This window comes from Perna viridis, chromosome 8 (assembly GCF_037379345.1).
Source record: "Perna viridis isolate PV_CMFRI_1.1 ecotype Kerala chromosome 8, ASM3737934v1, whole genome shotgun sequence".
NCBI classification, from domain to species: Eukaryota; Metazoa; Mollusca; class Bivalvia; order Mytilida; family Mytilidae; genus Perna; species Perna viridis.
Window position 1 is genome coordinate 21,589,957 of NC_142452.1, and position 20,921 is coordinate 21,610,877.

Here is a 20,921-nt window from a genome sequence, read left to right on the forward strand (position 1 = left end):
TTGTCCATTTAATTATAAGGAAGAAAATTGGTCATTTTAATCAAAAAGTTCAAGAAATTTTGTATAATATGGAATTTTTATGAAAAACCCTTTTTGAGAAGACGAACTCTTGATAAGTCATGCATTAAAGTTTATATTACGGACACTAAATGAAATATAAGATGTTGCTTCCATCACAGATGATAAGGACAGTCTGTTGGAAGTTCTTTTATGAAGGAGTACTTTGCAGTACTTTGATATGAATGTCAATTCCCAATATGAGACAATATATTGTAATAAATATTTTACTTCTTTAAATTGATTTGACCTTCAGGTTGCATTTAATATTCAGGGTATTCTGAGTCTTTTATCAGGATTTTTGAGTAACTGTTGAAAACTTTAGATATATGAGCAGTCATTATCTTATTCAAGACAGATTTTGAAAAATTACCTCTTCATCTGTTTTGTACGAATGTAATTGATATTATCTGTGCCCATTTCTTTGTCATTACTATAAATGTATACATTTGGACCTGCATTATTTTAGAATGTGATGATTTTATTGGGGTTTCCAATGGAATTGTCAGAGACGAGCTAATAACAGCATCATCATCTAAAGATGAATACAGTCTTCCTGGCAGAGCTCGTCTTAATATGACTGACAATGATCGTAAGTCATTGATAATAAGACATTTATTTTGTCCACTTTATTGTGATCTATTCCTTTACTATTTTGATTAATTTTGATTTTTTAGGGCTTACAAACAATACAGGTCAGGATCATTTATGGTGTATATAAAATACTGGAGTTTTGACCATTTTTGCTATGATCACAGCTAGTTCATATTTGGCTATATCCTGTTTGTCTGCCTCCATGCTTGTATTATGTTATTTTTTTTTCAATGGAGTGAAACCACTGCAATGTGTAGATGTACAATCAACAAATACATAATAAGTTATTTCAAGAATTTAGTTTATGTGGGCACTAAAACAGTACGGTTATCTTTTTTGTTTTGTTCAAGTATGAATAAAAAACCTTTTTTTTGATTATATTTTTATAGCTGTTGTTGACTTTTCGGGAGGCTGGGTTGCTGGAACACAGGACTCCAACCAGTATATACAAGTGGATATGGAAGATTTGTACAGATTCACAGCTTTATATCTCCAGGGCCAGGCTGACGAAGCAAACTGGGTTACAGCCTTTAAACTCCTGTATAAGGAAGACGAGACATCTAATTGGACCATATACCAGGACAGTATGGGAGAATATGTAGGTATTGTTTTTGAGGAATGTATTGATTATGGTTGGAACAATGTGAAAATATCAGCAGGGAAAGACATAAAAAACCACAGACTGATATGTCAAAGTCTATACTTTACATTTAAACTAACATAATTAACATATTACATTTGCAATTTCATTCCAACTTGCAATTAAGCTTGTTAGTTTTATTCTTTGAAACCATTTGCAGGATTTTGATGAAACTTTTGACGAAGGTCAGGAATCATATGTGTATGTGGATGAAAAAGGTAATTGCCTGATCTTCAGCAGAATAAATTTGTTTATAACATAAATTATACAACACAGAAAATGTATAGATGGAGCATTTGTTTCAAAAAATGGAACCATTCAAATTCTATCCTTTAATCTGATGAACATCACAATGTATCATTTTATAAATCTAACCAATAAGTTCTACAAACAGCGCAATCCTTGTTTATTAAATAGATATTTCTTGGAAACCTAGACAACAACTCGACCCGAGTGATGACCCTTGACCCTCCTATTTTGTCGCGATTCATTAGGATAAACCCTACTAATTGGACTGGAGCAATAGCTCTTAGAATGGAGTACACAGGTTGTACTCAGGCTGAGCAGTTTCATTGTAAGTTTAATATTAACATACTGGCTGTTACAAAGAAATGTCACTTTAAAATGAATCAGTGGTATTGCATTTAAATACTATTTTTACTGAAAACTTCGTGGCAAGGAAGTTAAAGAGTTGGATTTGAATAGGTTCTCAAATTGTAATAAATGTTGAAATGTTATTGTAAGAATTGGACTTAAAGCTGAACTTTATGGTCCTATTATGAAGATAAAAGTTATTGTATTCAATCTTGTATATAGAAGTGTTTAACAGACAGTTTCTGAAGACTAGAAAACAGATGTAGAAGCTTAAACTTCCAGAGTAAAAATAATCTGTTACAATCTGGTTATTTCATGAAACATATTGACATGCTGTCCATGGAAGAGCCAGACAATGGGTGGCACATGCTAAACTTTGTTTAATAAAGTATCCTGACATCATAATGAGTTAAACATTACATTGCAACTTAACAATTTGGTTGGATAAAATTCACCCTGTTCTACCCATGTCATAGGATATGCCTGGTTTCCATATGGACAGTCTCTTAAAACCAACCTTTGTCAAGCCTGATCCTGAATATAGTCTTGTTCATTTAATCACCTGGCTCAATGAGATACAAACTAAAGCAGTATGCATACTAATCTATTCCTGACCAAATCAAATTTAAAGTATCATTCTTTATTTAGAAATTATATTCACTTGCAAACAATATGTCTTCATATATGTCCATGTACAGTATAAGCCTTATTTCTCCTTTGTTTTAATGGTTTCCATGAAACCCTGGATTAGGTACTGTAAACATAATAATTTTCACGATTGATTAATATCGCAGATTCTGTCAAGTGAACATATTCACAGGACCAATTTTCACCGTTTGAAAACAAAATTATTAGTGTTTTATAGTGTTAAAAATCAGTTTCATGTGTACTATTTTTCAGGGTTTTCTGTCCACCACCAAAATAGCGAAAATTAGTACACTGTGAAAATTAATGTTAACATGATTGTTGTATGTAGATGACCATGTTGGAGGATAGACAATGACAGATACTTGCAAGGGGCATAATCCATCTTAAAGTTTCATATTTCAAGCCAAATTTGAAAAATAGGTATCTATTTAGGTTGTTGGTTGAATGAGAAATTTCTAAACCATTCATTACAACTTGTAGTTACATTTAGGCACTAAATTGGAGAACATTGGTTCTATTTCAGGGGACTATACTTGTGAAAGATGTTACACCTCCTACTATTGTCTTGGTGATGGTGAGGCCCACATGTGTGGAAGATGTGAAGGGTCTGGTCCATGTGATAGGTCTCCTACTGAACACTCATTTGGGGCTGCTGGTGAATGTTCTCCATGTCCTATAGGCTGGGTATGTACTGGTATCTGTCGGAACACTGTAGAACACTCCTGTGGGGCTGTTTTCTGTACCCTATTGGATGGGTATATATTTGACACAACACTCCTCTGGGCTGTTCTGCCTGTCCTATAGCCTGGGTATGTATTCCACAGAACTTGAGAACTTTAAAAATAGATTGCTGCTGCTACTTTGCCAAACACATCATTTGTAAGAGATATAGTTATGACTGCTTGGTGCAGATTCTTACAGGTATAGTTTTAAGCTGGGTTTGAAAGACATAGGAAATTAAACTATAATCGATCAATCAGTTTATCTATATCAATGATGAATTGGTCGAAAGTATAGAATATCAAACTTTACAACAAGTGAGGAGGAGATGCTAGGGATTTCCTATGCATTTTAAAAGTTTAAGGGAAAGGAAAACAATGCCGATGTTGCAAGCATACTTGAATAAGGATTGATGACTTGCATCAAATGAAGGGTAATAATAAAATTACAGAACTTATATACTCTAGGCAGAAGCCGAAAGGAATAGCCTAAAGGGAAAGACTGTGTAACAAATGGCTGTCTCATGGTGAGTAGGAATTTAAATTTAGCCTCCCCCCCATTACACACACAAAACATCAAGTACCTGTTCCTTAGACAGATATATATATATTGTATAGATCTGTGAAAATGGGAATGCCACACGTTGTGAAGACTACCACTATGCCAACTGTACAGACGAGTCCTGCCCATCCTCCTGTGCTAAATGTGATCCTGGGTATGCCTGTCGTGGAGGGCAGTCATATATCTGTCAAGAGGGGACATATTCTGAAAATGGGGAAGTAGGTAAGTAGTTATGACTTTAATGTATTAAGTGATATATAATTTGAAAGTAGAAGTCTTTGTAAGTATCATGCAAATTCTGTAATATGTGATACAGTCCAAAAAAGCTACATATTTTTATTTTTGTTATATTCTATATAATTTTTATCTCCTTAGAACAAGGGTTATATGAAAAGCCACATGTTTATTTCTGTTTACTATAAAAAAAATTTAAGAAAGTATCAAAAATAAAAATATGTAGGCTTTCCAACCATGAATCACATTTTGTTTGTCTGGACTTACTGCTACTTAATTACTATATTTATTGATGATACCTGCTAATAAAATATTGTGTTGTTTGTAATAGCCACTGCATCCTTTTTTACTATAGGAGTAAGGAATTCACAGTTACTTGTAGATATATTGTATGAAGAATTATGGAGTTTTTCTGGTGATTTTTATACAAACAAAAATAATATGAGGCTGTCATTGTCATTGGTGTCTGTTAGTTTTCATTTATTTATGATTACTTAAGTAAAATTTATCAGACTCTTTTTTTGCAATTTTATCGCATTGTTCTGAGTTTTCTGAAAATTTGAAATCTATCAATATTTATATTAATATACAAGAACAGATATAAATAAGTTCAGCCTGTCTCAAAATTTGGCTGATCATCTTATGGATACAATGTAATTAGAAAGTCTTAAGAAGATTTTTCATTGTAGAGTTTTGTGAGCTTTGTGCTGCTGGAACCTTCCAAGATGAGAAAGGTCAAACTAGTTGTAAAAATTGTCCCGCTGGGTATTACAGTGCTGCATCGAAAGATAGGTGTAACCCATGTGACATAGGATCTTACAGCATTGGTGACGGATCAGGTGGTTGTGTTGGTTGTTCAGACGAGACAGAATGTCCATGTATGGTCAATGGAACATGTTTTATTCTTGGGGAGTATTTCACAATATGTATCAACAAAGGATCTGGGTCCTATGAATGCTTAGATTGTCCTCCTGGTTTTACTGGTGATGGAAACACTTGTTCTGATGTTGATGAGGTGATGAATTTCAAATTTGAATTTTATTGGTTTTTAATAATATTTATGTGTCTTTTTATAAATTTACATGTTTAAACTAAGATTATGGAAGTGATTTCATCTAAATTTGGTACATACTTCATCTTGAAGATTAAAACTCAAACCTAATAGGTTTAAAATGTCAAAGGGTCAAAGTTATAGCAGACCAAAAAATGGTACTCTTTGCATTTCCCTTCTGTGTTTTCATAATGATATGGAATAAAAAGTAGATTTATTTCTTAATTTGATATTATTCTGCAGTGTACACTATACCAGCCTTGTTGGGACCCAGCTGCCTGTATTAACACAGTCCCAGGGTACCAGTGTAGTGCCTGTCCCTATGGTTACACAGGAACTTATGAGGATGCCCTCTCACAGACGGTACATCTACGTGTGTTTGACTATCAGTCTATGAACCAAGTGTTGTCACCTGTACAACAACAGCAGTGTTTTGATGTGGACGAGTGTACATTAGGTACACATATCTGTGATGTCAACTCAGATTGTGTTAATACCATTGTGAGTGTTATTGACTGATTAAAAAAGATTGCTGGTGTATTTTCATTTTTTTTCAGATCCTGTATCAATGGCAAAAAATGTAGGTCTTGAGAACACAGATTCATTCATTAACCATTTATTTTTTAGTTTCTATGGGCCTTTTACATCTTGAAATTTTTGAAATATTTTGAAAAATATGACATGTGATTACCAGCTCAACTTTTCATTGTTTTTAAGTAAATCGTTTGATTTGGTATTTTGTATATGAGTGGACAACTATGAGGTACCAGTTAAGTACTTGGATACTTTTAAATAAGTTACCCAAAGTGAAAATATCTTAAGTTTCCAAGAAAAATGTTGACTGTTTTCCCTTTCTCCTAAGAGACCACCAACCAGGTTGTCGGGGGTTGATGGGTTATTTCCCTTTGAAAAACTTGCTGAAATGGCTTGCATTCCATCAATATGAAAAATGACTATTTGAAGATAGACATGGGGATTATAATGTTTTATGACTTTCTTTTTGTCAGTTTTACAGGAAGTTTTTATAAATATGTTAATTACAGGGTAGCTATACCTGTGGATTCTGTAATGAAGGATATGAAGGTGTTGCTACACATTTCTGTTACTCAACAGATTACTGTGAAACTGGGAAGCATGACTGTGATGAACTGGCTACTTGTATCTACCTCAGACCGAAAGAGTACAGATGTGAGGTAAAATATTTGGTGGATAATAACCTTTTGCCATTAGATGAATGTCCAACCGAGTAAAAGTCAATCGCTATGTCTGTTCATGTATATCATAGTTCATCCTTTACAAATACTGAATGAACATTAAACTCCTCTGAAACCAGCTTTTGGATATTGTTGAAAATTTGGAGGAATGGCTAGAGAGAGTAACCAAGGGAACCAAGATTCTAGCGGAAATTAAATAAATGTAATCCATGGACAAAGACCAGACTTGGAAATCTGACAAACACAACAAAGAACATAGAGTAACTAAAATAATACATACAAAGTAACAAAAGTAAATGAGCAACTCAGACTCCACTAAAACTAGAAACAATGGAGATTTTCTTTATCATATTAAGCAGCCATCATATCAATACAACGAATTTGACACATTTTCACAGAGATATTTAATTATATATAATTCAGTATGATATTTACAGGTTTTTACTATTGATTATGTATTATTAACTGTTAGTCTGAATATGGTCACTCCATATAAAAAGTGTAGAGAATCCCAAAACTCAAGTTATTTTCACCCTCACTGAATTGAGATCACGTTGTCAATCTATTCATCTGTCATTTTGTCTGTTTTCCAAATTTAGTTGCATTTTTGTCCATTCACAATTTATGGCTGCTTGATCTAAATTTGGTATGTGGCATTATATAGATGGGACATTTTGGTTGCCATTCAATATTTCACTATATGGAATGATTAAAAAAGATTTTGTCAGAAATGTCTTGGCAGCCACTGAATGGTGGGATTTCAAATGGGGTATGTAGCTTTATATAGATGTTGTAATTTTTGTTTGATATTGAATTTCTGTTTTGTGGGGCTCGAAGGACAAGTGGGGGACCTAGCAAGAGAATGCATGCACTTCCTTTATTGCAAATGTTTACACATTACATTCTTAAGGAATTTTAAGAATTATATCAACTATTGTTATGGCTTGTAGATACAAGTTATCTGACTGTTGGGCAAAATATACTTGATATATCAACATAAACATGTTATCTCATTCATATTGGCATTTTGGTAAGCCTTTAGTCAATAATGATGGAGTTTTTTTAATTTACAGTGCCCTGTAGGTTATACAGGAAATGGTAAACACTGTGGGAAAGATTCAGATTTGGATGGTCATCCTGATATCACTATAGCCTGTACAGACTGGGGATGTTATAAGGTGAGTGGTCCCCAGGGTGTGGTGTAAGGTCTCCCTGATATCACTATAGCCTGTACAGACTGGGGATGTTATAAGGTGAGTGGTCCCCAGGGTGTGGTGTAAGGTCTCCCTGATATCACTATAGCCTGTACAGACTGGGGATGTTATAAGGTGAGTGGTCCCCATGGTGTGGTGTAAGGTCTCCCTGATATCACTATCGCCTGTACAGACTGGGGATGTTATAAGGTGAGTATTCCCCAGGGTGTGGTGTAAGGTCTCCCTGATATCACTATCGCCTGTACAGACTGGGGATGTTATAAGGTGAGTAGTCCCCAGGGTGTGGTGTAAGGTCTCCCTGATATCACTATGGCCTGTACAGACTGGGGATGTTATAAGGTGAGTATTCCCCAAGGTGTGGTGTAAGGTCTCCCTGATATCACTATAACCTGTACAGACTGGGGATGTTATAAGGTGAGTGGTCCCCAGGGTGTGGTGTAAGGTCTCCCTGATATCACTATAGCTTGTACAGACTGGGGATGTTGTAAGGTGAGTAGTCCCCAGGGTGTGGTGTAAGGTCTCCCTGATATCACTATAGCCTGTACAGGCTGGGGATGTTATAAGGTGAGTAGTCCCCAGGGTGTGGTGTAAGGTCTCCTTGATATCACTATAGCCTGTACAGACTGGGGATGTTATAAGGTGAGTAGTCCCCAGGGTGTGATGTAAAGTCTCCCTGATATCACTATAACCTGTACAGACTGGGTCTGTTATAAGATGAGTTTTCCCCAGTGTGTGGAGTAGGGTCTCCCTGATATCACTATAGCCTGTAAAGACTGGAGATGTTATAAGGTTAGCGGTCCTAATGTTTTGATAGCTCCAGTTAGTTGGGTTATATCCTTCTTTGCTGTTTGAAAACCTTATGTGCCAAAAACTAATTCTTTATTCTTACCATTTATATTTCAGGACAATTGCCCAACAATTCCTAACTGTGGTCAGGAAGATGTAGACAATGACAACATGGGTGATGATTGTGATATGGACTCTGACAACGATGGTCTGATTGATTCTATTGTGAGTAGTAAAAACAGAGTGTTAGGGTGAGAAGGGTGGGGTAGAGAGAAAAATGACAACATGGGGAATGATTGTGATATGGACTCTGACAATGATGGACTGATTGATTCTATTGTGAGTAGTAAAAACAGAGTGTTAGGGTGAGAAGGGTGGGGTAGAGAGAAAAATGACAACATGGGGAATGATTGTGATATGGACTCTGACAATGATGATCTGATTGATTCTATTGTGAGTAGTAAGAACTGGATGGGTACTTTAGGGTGAGAGGAGAGAGGTAGAGAGAAAAGTGACAACATGGAGGATGATTGTGATATGGACTATGACAACTATGGTCTGGTCGATTCTATTGTGAGTAGAAGGAATAGGGTGATAAGGATAGATGGGAGGGGTAGAGAGAAAATATGACAACATGGGGGGATAATTGTAATATGGACTCTGACCAAGATGGACTGATCAATTCAATTGTGAGTAGTAAGAACAGGCTGTTAGGGTGAGAGGGGAGGGATAGAGATAAAAGATAATGACATGGGGTAAGATTGTGATATGGACTCTGACAATGATGGTCTGACTGATTCTATTGTAAGAAGAACTTGATGGGTACTTTAGGGTGAGAGGAGAGGGGTAAATAGAAAAGTGACAACATGGAGGATGATTGTGATTTGGACTCTTGCAACGATAATCTGATTGATTCTATTGTGAGTAGTAAGAACTGGATGGGTACTTTAGAGTGAGAGGGGAGAGGTAGAGAGAATAGTGACAACATGGAGGATGATTGTGATTTTGACTCTTGCAACGATGATCTGATTGATTCTATTGTGAGTAGTCAGAACAGGGTGCAAGAGAGAGAGGGGAGGGGTAGAGATAAAAGATGACATGGGAGGATGATTGTGATATGGACTCTAACAACAATGGTCTGATTGATTCCATTGTGTATAGTAGAATCGTGAAGGAAGAGAATGTAGAAAAAACTGGTGATATTATGTTGGATGATTGTGCAATTAACTGCTAAGTACTGGTAGTAAAAATAACGGGGAATTGGTAAAATCATGAAAGGTACAGAAAGTGAGAAATTTGGCCTATAGCAACTACATTTTTTATTATTTTGGTGAAAAAAGGGTTTGATGTATCACATTCCAGAAGAAACTTGCAATAGGTTTGATGTTTATGGCTTTCATGGCTTCATGAGAAATTAAAAATAGAAAAAAACTGGCTTTTTCTGAGAATGCTGAAGACCATGAAAATTCAGGTAAGATTTTTTTTCTTAAAATAGTCTGTACTGTCGCTTTGCATTTGTAGTTTTAAATTAAAGTAGTTTTAGGATAGCTGCTAAAAGAATGCAGGTGTTACATATATGTAGATGCAAGATGGTATTCAATTTTTTTTTTTTCATTTTTCAGGACAATTGTCCATTCTTCCGAAGTTTTGATAAGACTGACTCTGATGGGGATGGTGTAGGAGATGCCTGTGATAACTGTCCTTCTGACACCAATGCTGACCAGACGGATACAGATGGTGATGGTACTGGTGATGTGTGTGATACTGATGATGATAATGATGGTGAGTTCAACACTAAATTGATTATGAAATGGTACTAAGTTACTCTTTGCTGGTAAGCCCTATGTTGACCTAGAGTTAAAGACAATACTTATGACATTGATGGTGAGGAAGCCAATGTTAGTATTCCTGATGATAACAAGAAAGGTGAGTTTAAACAATACTGTCAATGCAATGGTGAGTAAAAAACAATACTGACAATGAGATGGTGAGTAAACTTTTGCTGTTGTTATTGGCAGTGACCGTATATAATAGTGAATAGACATGGTCTTGTGATACTGATGTGAACAAACAGAAGCAATTCTTATGATGAAAATAGTGGTGAGTAAACCTATGCTGATGAAACTGATGACAATCAAAGTGCTGATGCACTGAGTCAAGGAAGACCTCAAAGTAATCAAAAACATTCATGTAACCAAATTGTAAGCTAAATAAACCGATCAAAACTTAGTCCTTTTAAAGAATAACAATTTGTTTAAATGCAGTGCATATTTATACAGACCATTTATCAATGTATGTTTGGATCTTCTATTGTGCTATATAGCCCCGTGCAGGTCCGGGTGTCAAAAGAATAGGCCTGCAGCAGCGCTAAGCTTGTCGTAAAAGGCGACTAAATAGTGCTCAGAAACCTAGCCGGGGGCTAGGCGCTCTGCCTACAGAGCAACTGGGATGTGTGCCCCAGGTGGTGGAATGGGGTACCCCTGGCATGTTACATGCTGGGGTTGTCAGGCTATAATACGGAAAACCTGACCGCAAACCATAGTGGTGCACCATGTTGGGAAAGATGCCACGTTCCTTTGCGAACCTTTGCGCTCCGCCACAGGAGGCTAAATTGCCCGACCTTACCCATCCCTCCCTTTTTCTAGTGGCAATCAAAATTTGTCGACCTTACTGTCCTTGTGTCCCATCCCGTTTTTCATTTCATCATCATTTCATGTTCATTTTATCATCCGTTTCATGTTCATCGTCTGAATATAGCTGAAATATTGCTGCTCGGACTTTAACACCCCAGCAATCAATCAATCAATCAATCTATTGTGCTATTGCTTTTGGTATTCCTGGCTGTACACTTACGTTTATCTCTTCAAATTTCTTAACACTTTACACTTAAATTAGCATTTCTTACGAAACATGAATTCCACTGAGAATCACTGATTATCAATATTTTCGATGAATTTTCAAAGCATGAATGAAACCACACTTTAAAATTTACCGTAGGTTTGGAAATGCGTGAAGTAGAACCTGACTGGAGGAAATTGAACAATTGCCTAATCTCAGGGAAGAAATGAGCAAAAAACTTCTCCTTATTTGTGCTCACTTTGATGTTGATTTTTTTTTGTAATAAATTAAAACTAAAATATTGATCTTGCCATTGCTATCTAGATTAGGCCCTGTGTTAAACTCATCAAACTGTGCACATATTTACAAGAAATGATTACCTTTCTTTAGGAATTTTTCAATTCAAACAAGGACACAAACTCTTGTTCTAAAAACTTAAAAATCTTTAAACTAAAAACAACTTTGCAGCTCATAGATTTGAACAATTTAAGATTCCAATTAAGTTGGAAATTCAATGATATAGAGATGTGGTGAATACAGGGAATATGATGTCTTAATCACACATGCACTTTGAGTATAAATCCATTTTTTTTCTCTCCAAAACAAAAAAGTTACTAGTGAACCCATACCCCATGAGTACCACTATTTTATGATGAATCACTATTGTGCTAAAGCTGAGTGTTTAATACCTGTCTGCATGCCTTCAATAATATATGTGCATTTCTTCCAAGCTGGCCCCCGCTTAGAAAATTGAAAATTGCAATTTTTAAAAATTGTTGAAAAATTGTGCATGTTAAATCATGAAAAACACTCAGAAAGAAGTATGATACAATAGTAATCCAGCAAATTAGTTATTTAGTATGATTTCTTGATACTCAGCGGTGTACATGCTACATGTATATATGTGTACATGTATGTTTACTATTTTATTTTATTTATGTTTATGTACATGTAGTAATTAATAATACATGTACATTTTATGTACAGAACGTAAATACCTGGGATAAAATTAAACACACATGAAATTTTTCAATAAAAAGGAGGGGTACCGACCCCATTTACCCTCCCATGGATCCGCCACTGTTATCTATACTTACAACACAAAAGTGTACATTGCATCTCCGAAAATCCGTCATTAGAAGCTCCCGACATTGTCATTGCCAAACCCATGCATCCTCCCCTGGATCCTCCACTATACATAATCTATACTTACAACACAAAAAGTGTGCATTACAGCTCCGAAAATCCGTCATTAGAAGCTCCTGACATCCTCATTAACAGGGTCAGGATGAGAGAAATAAATTGGCAAATCTCGATTGAGCTTTCCTCTCTGCGATTGTTCGGGTCAATTTGACAAAATAGTCCAGCTCTGCGTCAAAATTTAAATAGTTAATATCATATAATCATTTAAATATTGTAGTTCAACACATTCATATTTAATATCTTTTATATTGATATATGCTCATATCGTATGTAAAGTAAACATTGTATATTTTACATGGAGTATGATTGGCGTTGGAGTGATATTTTTACCAGAACTTTGCAAGGAGAATAATCCACGTAGTGTTATTTTTGTAGTTATATATAGAAATGTCTACTCTGGTTACGTAATTTGGCTGCCGGCGATCTCTAAGTCAAGCTCAGCCTGTAAATAGACTTCCATGACAAAAATGATGATAAGTTGTAAAGATAATACTGACAATGATAATGATGGTGTATGGAAGACGGTGCTGATAATAGCAATGCTGATGAGTAAACCTATAGATATGACTTGAGTAGTAACGATGATATTTTCTTGATCTAGGGTGTACTTGTACTTATGTTGAGTGTACTCATACTTATGTTGAGTATACCCTAGTACTCATGCTGTGGTTGAGTGTTCTCGTACTGATGTTGAGTGTTCTAGTACTGATGTTGAGTGTTCTGGTACTGTTGATGAGTGTTCTCGTACTGATGTTGAGTGTTCTAGTACTGATGTTGAATGTTCTAGTACTGATGTTGAGTGTACTTATACTGTTGTTGAGTGTACCCCGGTACTCATACTGTTGTTGAGTGTTCTCGTACTGATGTTGAGTGTTCTAGTACTGATGTTGAGTGTACTCATACTGTTGTTGAGTGTTCTCATACCGATGTTGAGTGCACTCATACTGTTGTGGAGTATTCTCATACTGTTTTTGAGTGTTTTCGTACTGATGTTGAGTGTTTCGTACTGATGTTGAGTGTTCTAGTACTGATGTTGAGTGTTCTCGTACTGTTGTTGAGTGTTCTCGTACTGTTGTTGAGTGTTTTCGTACTGATGTTGAGTGTTCTAGTACTGATGTTGAGTGTACTTATACTGTTGTTGAGTATACCCCGGTACTTATACTGTTGTTGAGTTTTCTCGTACTGATGTTGAGTGTTTTAGTACTGATGTTGAGTGTACTCATACTGTTGTTGAGTGTTCTCGTACTACGTTGAGTGAACTCATACTGTTGTTGAGTATTCTCATACTGTTGTTGAGTGTTCTTGTACTGATGTTGAGTGTTCTAGTACTGATGTTGACTGTACTCATACTGTTGAGTATACCCCGGTACTCATACTGTTGTTGAGTGTTCTCGTACTACGTTGAGTGAACTCATACTGTTGTTGAGTATTCTCATACTGTTGTTGAGTGTTCTGATACTGATGTTTAGTGTTCTAGTACTGATGTTGAGTGTACTCATACTGTTGTTGAGTGTTCTCGTACTACGTTGAGTGAACTCATACTGTTGTTGAGTATTCTCATACTGTTGTTGAGTGTTCTCATACTGATGTGTAGTGTTCTAGTATTGATGTTGAATGTACTCATACTGTTGTTGAGTGTACTGGTGATGACAATGATTCTGAGTTAAATTGATTCATAAACTTTGAATGGTTATATGTTAATATCAGGTACTCACTCAGTTTATGTAGAAATTATTGTATGCACTTATTGTTGAATTTTCAGTATTTTGGATCTATTGAGTGATTTTCAGAAACATATAATTTAGTAGTGGTAATTTCAAAATTTCTTAAGTATTGTTATTTCCGCTGTACACAGCTTAGAGTTTCATGGTTTAATTCAATGTTAAATAGCACAGCAATTATCATAAAAATGCATATCTGGAGGGAGAAAGATGTATTGCCACAAATGAAAACTAGGGTTCAATGACAGTCATACATTGTATGAATTTCAATTTTTTTTTGTTGATGTCCAGGTGTATTAGATGGATCAGACAACTGTCAGTTTGTAGCCAACTCTGGTCAGGAAAACTCAGATGGTGACAACTTTGGTGATGTATGTGACAACTGTGTAAATGTTGCCAACAACCTACAGACAGATTCAGATGACAATAAAGTTGGTGATGATTGTGACACTGTTGGAGGGACAAACAAAGATCGGTAAATATTTCTAAATAGCAAATTGACTAATTTTCTTTTAATCACAGATTTAACTTACTTTTTACATGACTACAAACAATTTGTGTTGTGGTAAATGTTGTGGTACTATTATCATCTCATTATATAGACATGTAACATCATATTAGAGTTAGTATATCATGTGATATTTCAATTTAAGATTATTGAAGATTATTTTGGATTTTGGTGGTTGTTGCCCTTAACATTTTTAGAATTAAGGCAGTGTGTGAGTGTTGTGAAGTCTCTTTCCACCCAATTTTATGTGAACTATCACAAAGTTTATTTGCTCAATTCAGGTGAAAATCATTTGGAATTATGGTGAAAATCATGTGAATTGATTTTGCCTGTGTATGTCCACAAAGGGACCCAAAGGGTTTAAAAAAATTATTTCAATGGAAATAAACTTTGTAATGTTCCTTTACATGATGTTGCTAACTTTGTATTTAGTTGTTGACATGGTGTTGCTGATTTTGTGTTCAGATTTATTTTTTTTGTCTTGTTTTCAAGTTTGTATTGTATAATATTTAAGGTCCAATATTAAAAATTGACTCTTTTCAATTCTTTTAAATAAGCTGAATTTGTATGTGTATAATTAGTTTAAACTTTGGTAAAAGTCTTTTTTTTTAAGTTCTTGGACCACATATGTTAGGTGTGATAAACCCAGTGACTACACTCTGGCAAATTATATGAACTTATTTGTCAGTTGAACATTGGAAACATTTTCAAAGGAATGATTGCTGCTTAAGCATGGTGAATTGTAATAACTCAGACTTTCAGCCTTGATACAAATTATTATAATTTTCAGCAGGAAGTCCTTGTGTCTCCTATGGACACATTTCTTACCCAGTTTTTATAATATTTTTTATATTCATGTTTTTTTCAGAGATGGTGATGGTATATTGGACTTACTTGATAACTGTCAGGATGTAGCTAATGGTGACCAATCTGATGGTGATGGTGATGGACAAGGTAAAGTAAGAAGTGGTCATATTCACTATTTTAAAGATGATGATGGTAATGAGAGCAATTTGGTGATATTCATCATTTCAAAGATGGTGATGCTATACCAGTATTAATAATAATAATTATTACATATATCAGGAACTAGTGATTTGTATTGTTGATACTGATGGTTAAGGGCAAAGTCAAGTATTGTAAAAGTATTTTTTTTCGTGGGTACCAATTTTCGTGGTTTAGGAGAAAATGATCAGTCTGTAGGTTGTTGAATTTGTTGATTTGACAACTCCATCATACAAATGAATGGTTAATTTCCTTTTGTTTGGAACTGAATTTCATGGTTTACTGAACCCACGAAAACCATGAAAATTGGTACCCCACAAATATTGATACTTTCACAGTATTTGATTGTGAAGTTTTCTCATGTGCATACATGTGAACCTACTGCCGGTAGTTAAAATGTACTGGAATTAGAACCTTCCTACAGTTCTACCATTGAAACAAAAAATCTGCCACTTTCCAAACATTGTAAAGTAAAATTTTTTGGTCACCATTTTTTTTATATTTACTGAATGAGAAAGCTCAAGGGGATGAATATCAGGATTTCCGATTGAGCTCAGGTAAACCAGGTCTACAGATTGTGTAAACATGTTAATTATGGTCATAAACAGAGTAATTTAGCACTTTAGTGGTTATTGACAAGACATAATTTAAAAGGTGTGATGGTTATATAACACAAGGAGATGATTGACTATTATCCCAAGTATTAGTGGCACACACTTAAATGATTAAACGATTTATTGCCGATGATTGGGACTCATTGTGTAAATATTGATGCAGGACATTTGATCTTCTGATGGTTATTGAAACATTGACCAATAACCACTGAAAATGAAATTGACTCAAAATATGGCTTGTTTTTTACCCAAGCCAATGGTGCATTACTATATGACTTTTCCAATTTTGAGCACTCTGATAAACAGTCAAAATGCCGAAACGATATGTTTCACATTCATCTCCTCCTGCAAAGAAAGCAATATACTATTCAAAATTCAATGCTGCATGGAAGTCTGAGTTTAAGTGGTGCCAAGCCAGTTCCAAAGATCCAGTCCATGCATACTTCACCTTATGTAAGATGGACTTCAAATGTTGCTTCGGTGGCAGAAATGACATGACCAAACACAGCTTTGGTGGCAGAAATGACAGGACCAAACACTGTGAAAGCTGGACTCACAAGAAGAATCACAACTCAGTGACTTCAAATGGTGCTTTGGTGGCAGAAATGACAGGACTAAACACCGTGAAAGCTGGACTCACTAAAAGAATCACAACTCGGTATCATCAACACCATCTGTATCCAGTACGTTTGGCAGTTCCAACACTGACAGAGTCACCTATGCAGAGACTTTATTTGCCAATTTCATTGCAGAACACAACTGTGCCTTCCAAATGGCAGATCACTTCAGTGACTTAGTAAAAGCTATGTTTCCAGACTCCAACATAGCACAGAAGTTTTCCTGCAAGAGAACCAAAACTACCCACATAGTTACCCAAGCCTTAGCATCATACTGGGATAACCAAGTTAGTAACATGTGCAAAGCTGAAAAGTTTACTGTATGATGGACGAGTCTAACAACAGGGGTGGCAACAAGAACCAGAACATCTTAGTATGACTGTACAACCAGACTCTATAGAAGGTGACTACACACTCCAAGGGAATACCAACCTGCAACATTGAAACCAGCCAATCTATCTTAACTGCTTGAACCAGGTATTCAAGTTAGTAAAATAATTTTTTTTAGAACAATATGTATAGGGAAATTCCAGGAAACAACAATGATTAAAAAAAATCATCTCGTCATAATTATTTTATTTTAAAGAAAAATGTACAGCAAAATTGCCATGAAAATATACATGCATGTATGTATAAAATTGTATGAAGGATGGAGAAAAATGGAACAACACATTGTCTTTACAGAGAATTTTGAATATTAAATTGTATCAATTTGAATGATATTAACTGTCATATATTTACTATTATTTAAGTATACATTATCATACATAGTGTGTATTTTGAATACACAATTATTTATATATCTTAATTTGTTGATTAAATTGTTTTTTGCAGGTTTTTAAAATGCTTTGTTCTCTTTCAGTGACAGAGACATTCCATAGACAAACTATATTTGTTTTTCGTCAGACAACGTACTGTAATGTCATTGTAGGCAAACACAGCAGTGTGTTGACATGTATCCTAAAAGTGTCACCCTATGTCTTTAATGTTGGGTGTGTGTGTCATCTTGCCAACATCTGTGCACAAAAGCCATCAAGAGCCTGCCACTTCCAGTAAACGACTTATTGGTTGACACCTTCTACCATTTCCATCATAGGTATTTTTATTTAAGATTTAAATGAAAATTTACTTTAAAAGCTTATAACTTGATATGTCAATAGGCCAGGAAATGCCAAAAACACCAAATTTGAAAATAAAAAAAAATATATGTATAAAAATAAATAGAAAAAAGAAAAAAGTAATAGGACATTGTTAAAACATGTTTTATTTATCATTTTCCACATCACTATTGTATTGTTTATAATTATTTGTTTTATTTGTTTTCAGTTTCTTTCAACGAATGCAAAGAGTTCATGGAGTTTACCAACACTGAGTCCATGAAGATACTCAAACATTGCAGCACAAGGTGGTTGTCATTAGAGAGGTGTGTTAGCCATACTCTACAGCAGTGGCCAGCTTTTTAGAGCTACTTCCAGAGCCATGCAGACTGTAAAAAGCCAGGTAGTGTTAATAGGTGTGTGCAGTTCTTGGATAGCGATGAGATGTGGTTATACTTCAACTTCCTAGAGTTTGTCTTACCAGTCCTGAGTAACTTCAATGTGATGTTCCAGGTATACATAAAAGAAATTTTGTATTATTTCTACACAGTATACAACAAACATGATAAATGGATATGGTGCTAAAGATTAAAAACTCCATACAAAGTTATAAAAGAAGTTCAAACATGTACATATCAAAGATTGAATATCATGAATATTGTAAGTTGGTCTTTTATCATGCATGAATGTAATGCTGAAATACATGTATCCACAATGTAATTTTGCTTACATGTTTTAATTTATTGTAAATATAATATTATATTTTTAATATTTTAGTTTGGTGAGTCTATAATTGACTTTCTACACACACAGAGATGGTTCGTCTTCTATGAAAACTCGTGTGCAGAGTTTTGTTATCTTCAGTAATCAATGCTGTGACTGACATCACCAAGGTTGACTTCAGGAATCCAGATAACCAGCACCCCGACAACAACTTTGCTTATGGGTGGGACGCAGAGGAGTACCTAAAAGACCATGACGATATACCTGAACAGACAGTAAAGAAATTTATTAGGTAAATATATTATTTGAAAAATTTAAATTTGCTGCAATTTTATGTACATACTTTAACATCTCAATGTACATGTACCAACAAATGTTCATGCTTGAAGATCATGGTGATTTTTTATAGTTTATCAAATTTTAAGAAGAAAAAAACAGATATAAGAGAAATACTTTGAATAAAAGAAAATAATGCATGTATCAGCAAAACTATTGTTAAAAATATTTGTGCATGTTAATATATCCTTTGTCTTTATTTTCAGTTCAGTTCGCCATTTCTACTGTGTTGCCACTGAGACCATGATAAAGAAGTTCCCTTTCCATGACCAGTTACTGCAAGCCATTGGTTTCTTGACCCCACACACAAAAGGCAATATTTCTCCCAGTGGTGGTAAGTGTTGATATTTTTTTTATTAGACGCCAAGTAAACCAGAAACAATTGGTAAAAAAATACATGTATTAAATAAAGTATAGGAAATAGAATGTAATCAGGGATTATAGTAATGAGACAACAACCTTAGTAAGGCTTTATTACCTGTAATACAAATTTTAAGGTCATTACAGACTTCATTACAAGTAAATGTTATGTATAACATGGTAACCTATATGAACTACAAATAATATAATACAGTATGATCAAAACACACCATTTTTTTTATTTATATTTTATTAATGATCATTTTATATTAAGTCTTTAATCTTTTTCATTAATGAGCTTGGCAGACAGTTTCTGCAACCTTTACCAGTCAGAGAAAAGACAATGAAGTAACAGAATTCCTAATCACTCCAGTATCAGAACTGTCCCCATATGACTATAACAGTATGTCTTCGGACCAATATTGGAACAGAGTCAGCTCATTGAAACTTTAGAAACAGTTTGTTATGTTGTTCCAGTTAACTAAGGCTGTTCTTTCCATTCCCCATTCAAATGCTGACATGGAGAGGGTATTTTCCATTGGGAAAAAAATCCAAGCAGGCTCAAGAGACAATCTATGTGACCAGACTCTTCACAGTCTTCTTAGCACCAAAATCAACAACCCTGATGAGTGTCATAGGTACAAACCAGATACGGCAGTGGTGAAGACAGCTAAATCAGCCGCACTCTTTACCAGCAGTCCAGAAGTTAAAGTTATATTATGACTTCAAAATGTTTATGATATTTTATAGTACATATTGTAATGACTATTTTAAATGAAATCTTTTTGATGTGTATTTATTAATGTAAAAGAAATAGTAGATATTAAAATTATTTTTTGAAATGAAATTATTTTGATGAAAATTTATGTAATTGGTTCTATTTTGTTGAAATTTTTTAAATGTAATCATGTTGATGCATATTTATGAAATAGTAGCTAGTATTGTGGTGACATTTATTTAAGTAATAGTGACTATTATAATGATTACACATTTAAAATGAAAGTCATTTTGATAAAGATAATGATATCTGTGTTAATGCTGTTCCTGTTATGTAAATATTGTTATTGAAAAATAAAATCATTAAATACTTCCAAGTGTTGGTCTATCAAAAGGGTCATTCCAACAGTTCAAATACTAATACAGTATTCAGCATTTTTTCTCATGGATACAGACTTAATGCAAGGTTTTCCATAAGTTTCACACATATTTGACTTGTCATGCCGTGAAAATAAACGCTGGTAAAAACCTCCAGTTTCAAATCAAATCTCCAGCTGAAAAATGATAAATCTCCAGTTTTGAAGAAATGACTTTATTACATGTATGCATCTGCTAAGAAAAGAGAACAAAGACTATTGAGTGGAAAAATTATCATTTCAGGTGATGTCTGTGATACTGATTCAGATGGAGATTCTATTCTGGACACTGTAGATAACTGTCCTTACAGAAATAATCCACTACAGACTGATTTAGATGGTTAGTATTGACCTTTAACCTTGATATGGAAGGGTTCAGTGATGGATCACAGTGGATAACTGTCCTTACAGAAATAACCCTCTGCAGGCTGATATAGATGATAAGTACTGACC

General features: G+C 34.7%; 1 protein-coding gene and 1 pseudogene across 7 annotated transcripts in view; both read left to right on the forward strand.

Annotated features, from left to right (window-relative positions):
- LOC148609817 (uncharacterized) overlaps positions 1-20,921 on the forward strand; it is a 70,363-nt gene that overhangs the window by 39,423 nt on the left and 10,019 nt on the right. For all 6 annotated transcript variants that reach the window (XM_088541111.1, XM_088541114.1, XM_088541112.1 and 3 more), the window contains 14 exons: positions 527-649; positions 1,041-1,249; positions 1,709-1,865; positions 3,057-3,217; positions 3,871-4,036; positions 4,738-5,063; positions 5,343-5,600; positions 6,143-6,292; positions 7,387-7,491; positions 8,431-8,538; positions 9,936-10,095; positions 14,367-14,550; positions 15,452-15,537; positions 20,713-20,808. In XM_088541111.1, coding sequence (XP_088397237.1) covers positions 527-649; positions 1,041-1,249; positions 1,709-1,865; positions 3,057-3,217; positions 3,871-4,036; positions 4,738-5,063; positions 5,343-5,600; positions 6,143-6,292; positions 7,387-7,491; positions 8,431-8,538; positions 9,936-10,095; positions 14,367-14,550; positions 15,452-15,537; positions 20,713-20,808 — 2,289 coding nt within the window. The remainder of the gene's footprint in view (positions 1-526; positions 650-1,040; positions 1,250-1,708; positions 1,866-3,056; positions 3,218-3,870; positions 4,037-4,737; positions 5,064-5,342; positions 5,601-6,142; positions 6,293-7,386; positions 7,492-8,430; positions 8,539-9,935; positions 10,096-14,366; positions 14,551-15,451; positions 15,538-20,712; positions 20,809-20,921) is intronic.
- Positions 18,163-20,429, forward strand: LOC148609818 (uncharacterized; annotated as a pseudogene). The gene is made up of 4 exons (XR_015914553.1): positions 18,163-18,429; positions 18,694-18,931; positions 19,182-19,309; positions 19,634-20,429. The product of XR_015914553.1 is annotated as an uncharacterized LOC148609818 (transcript).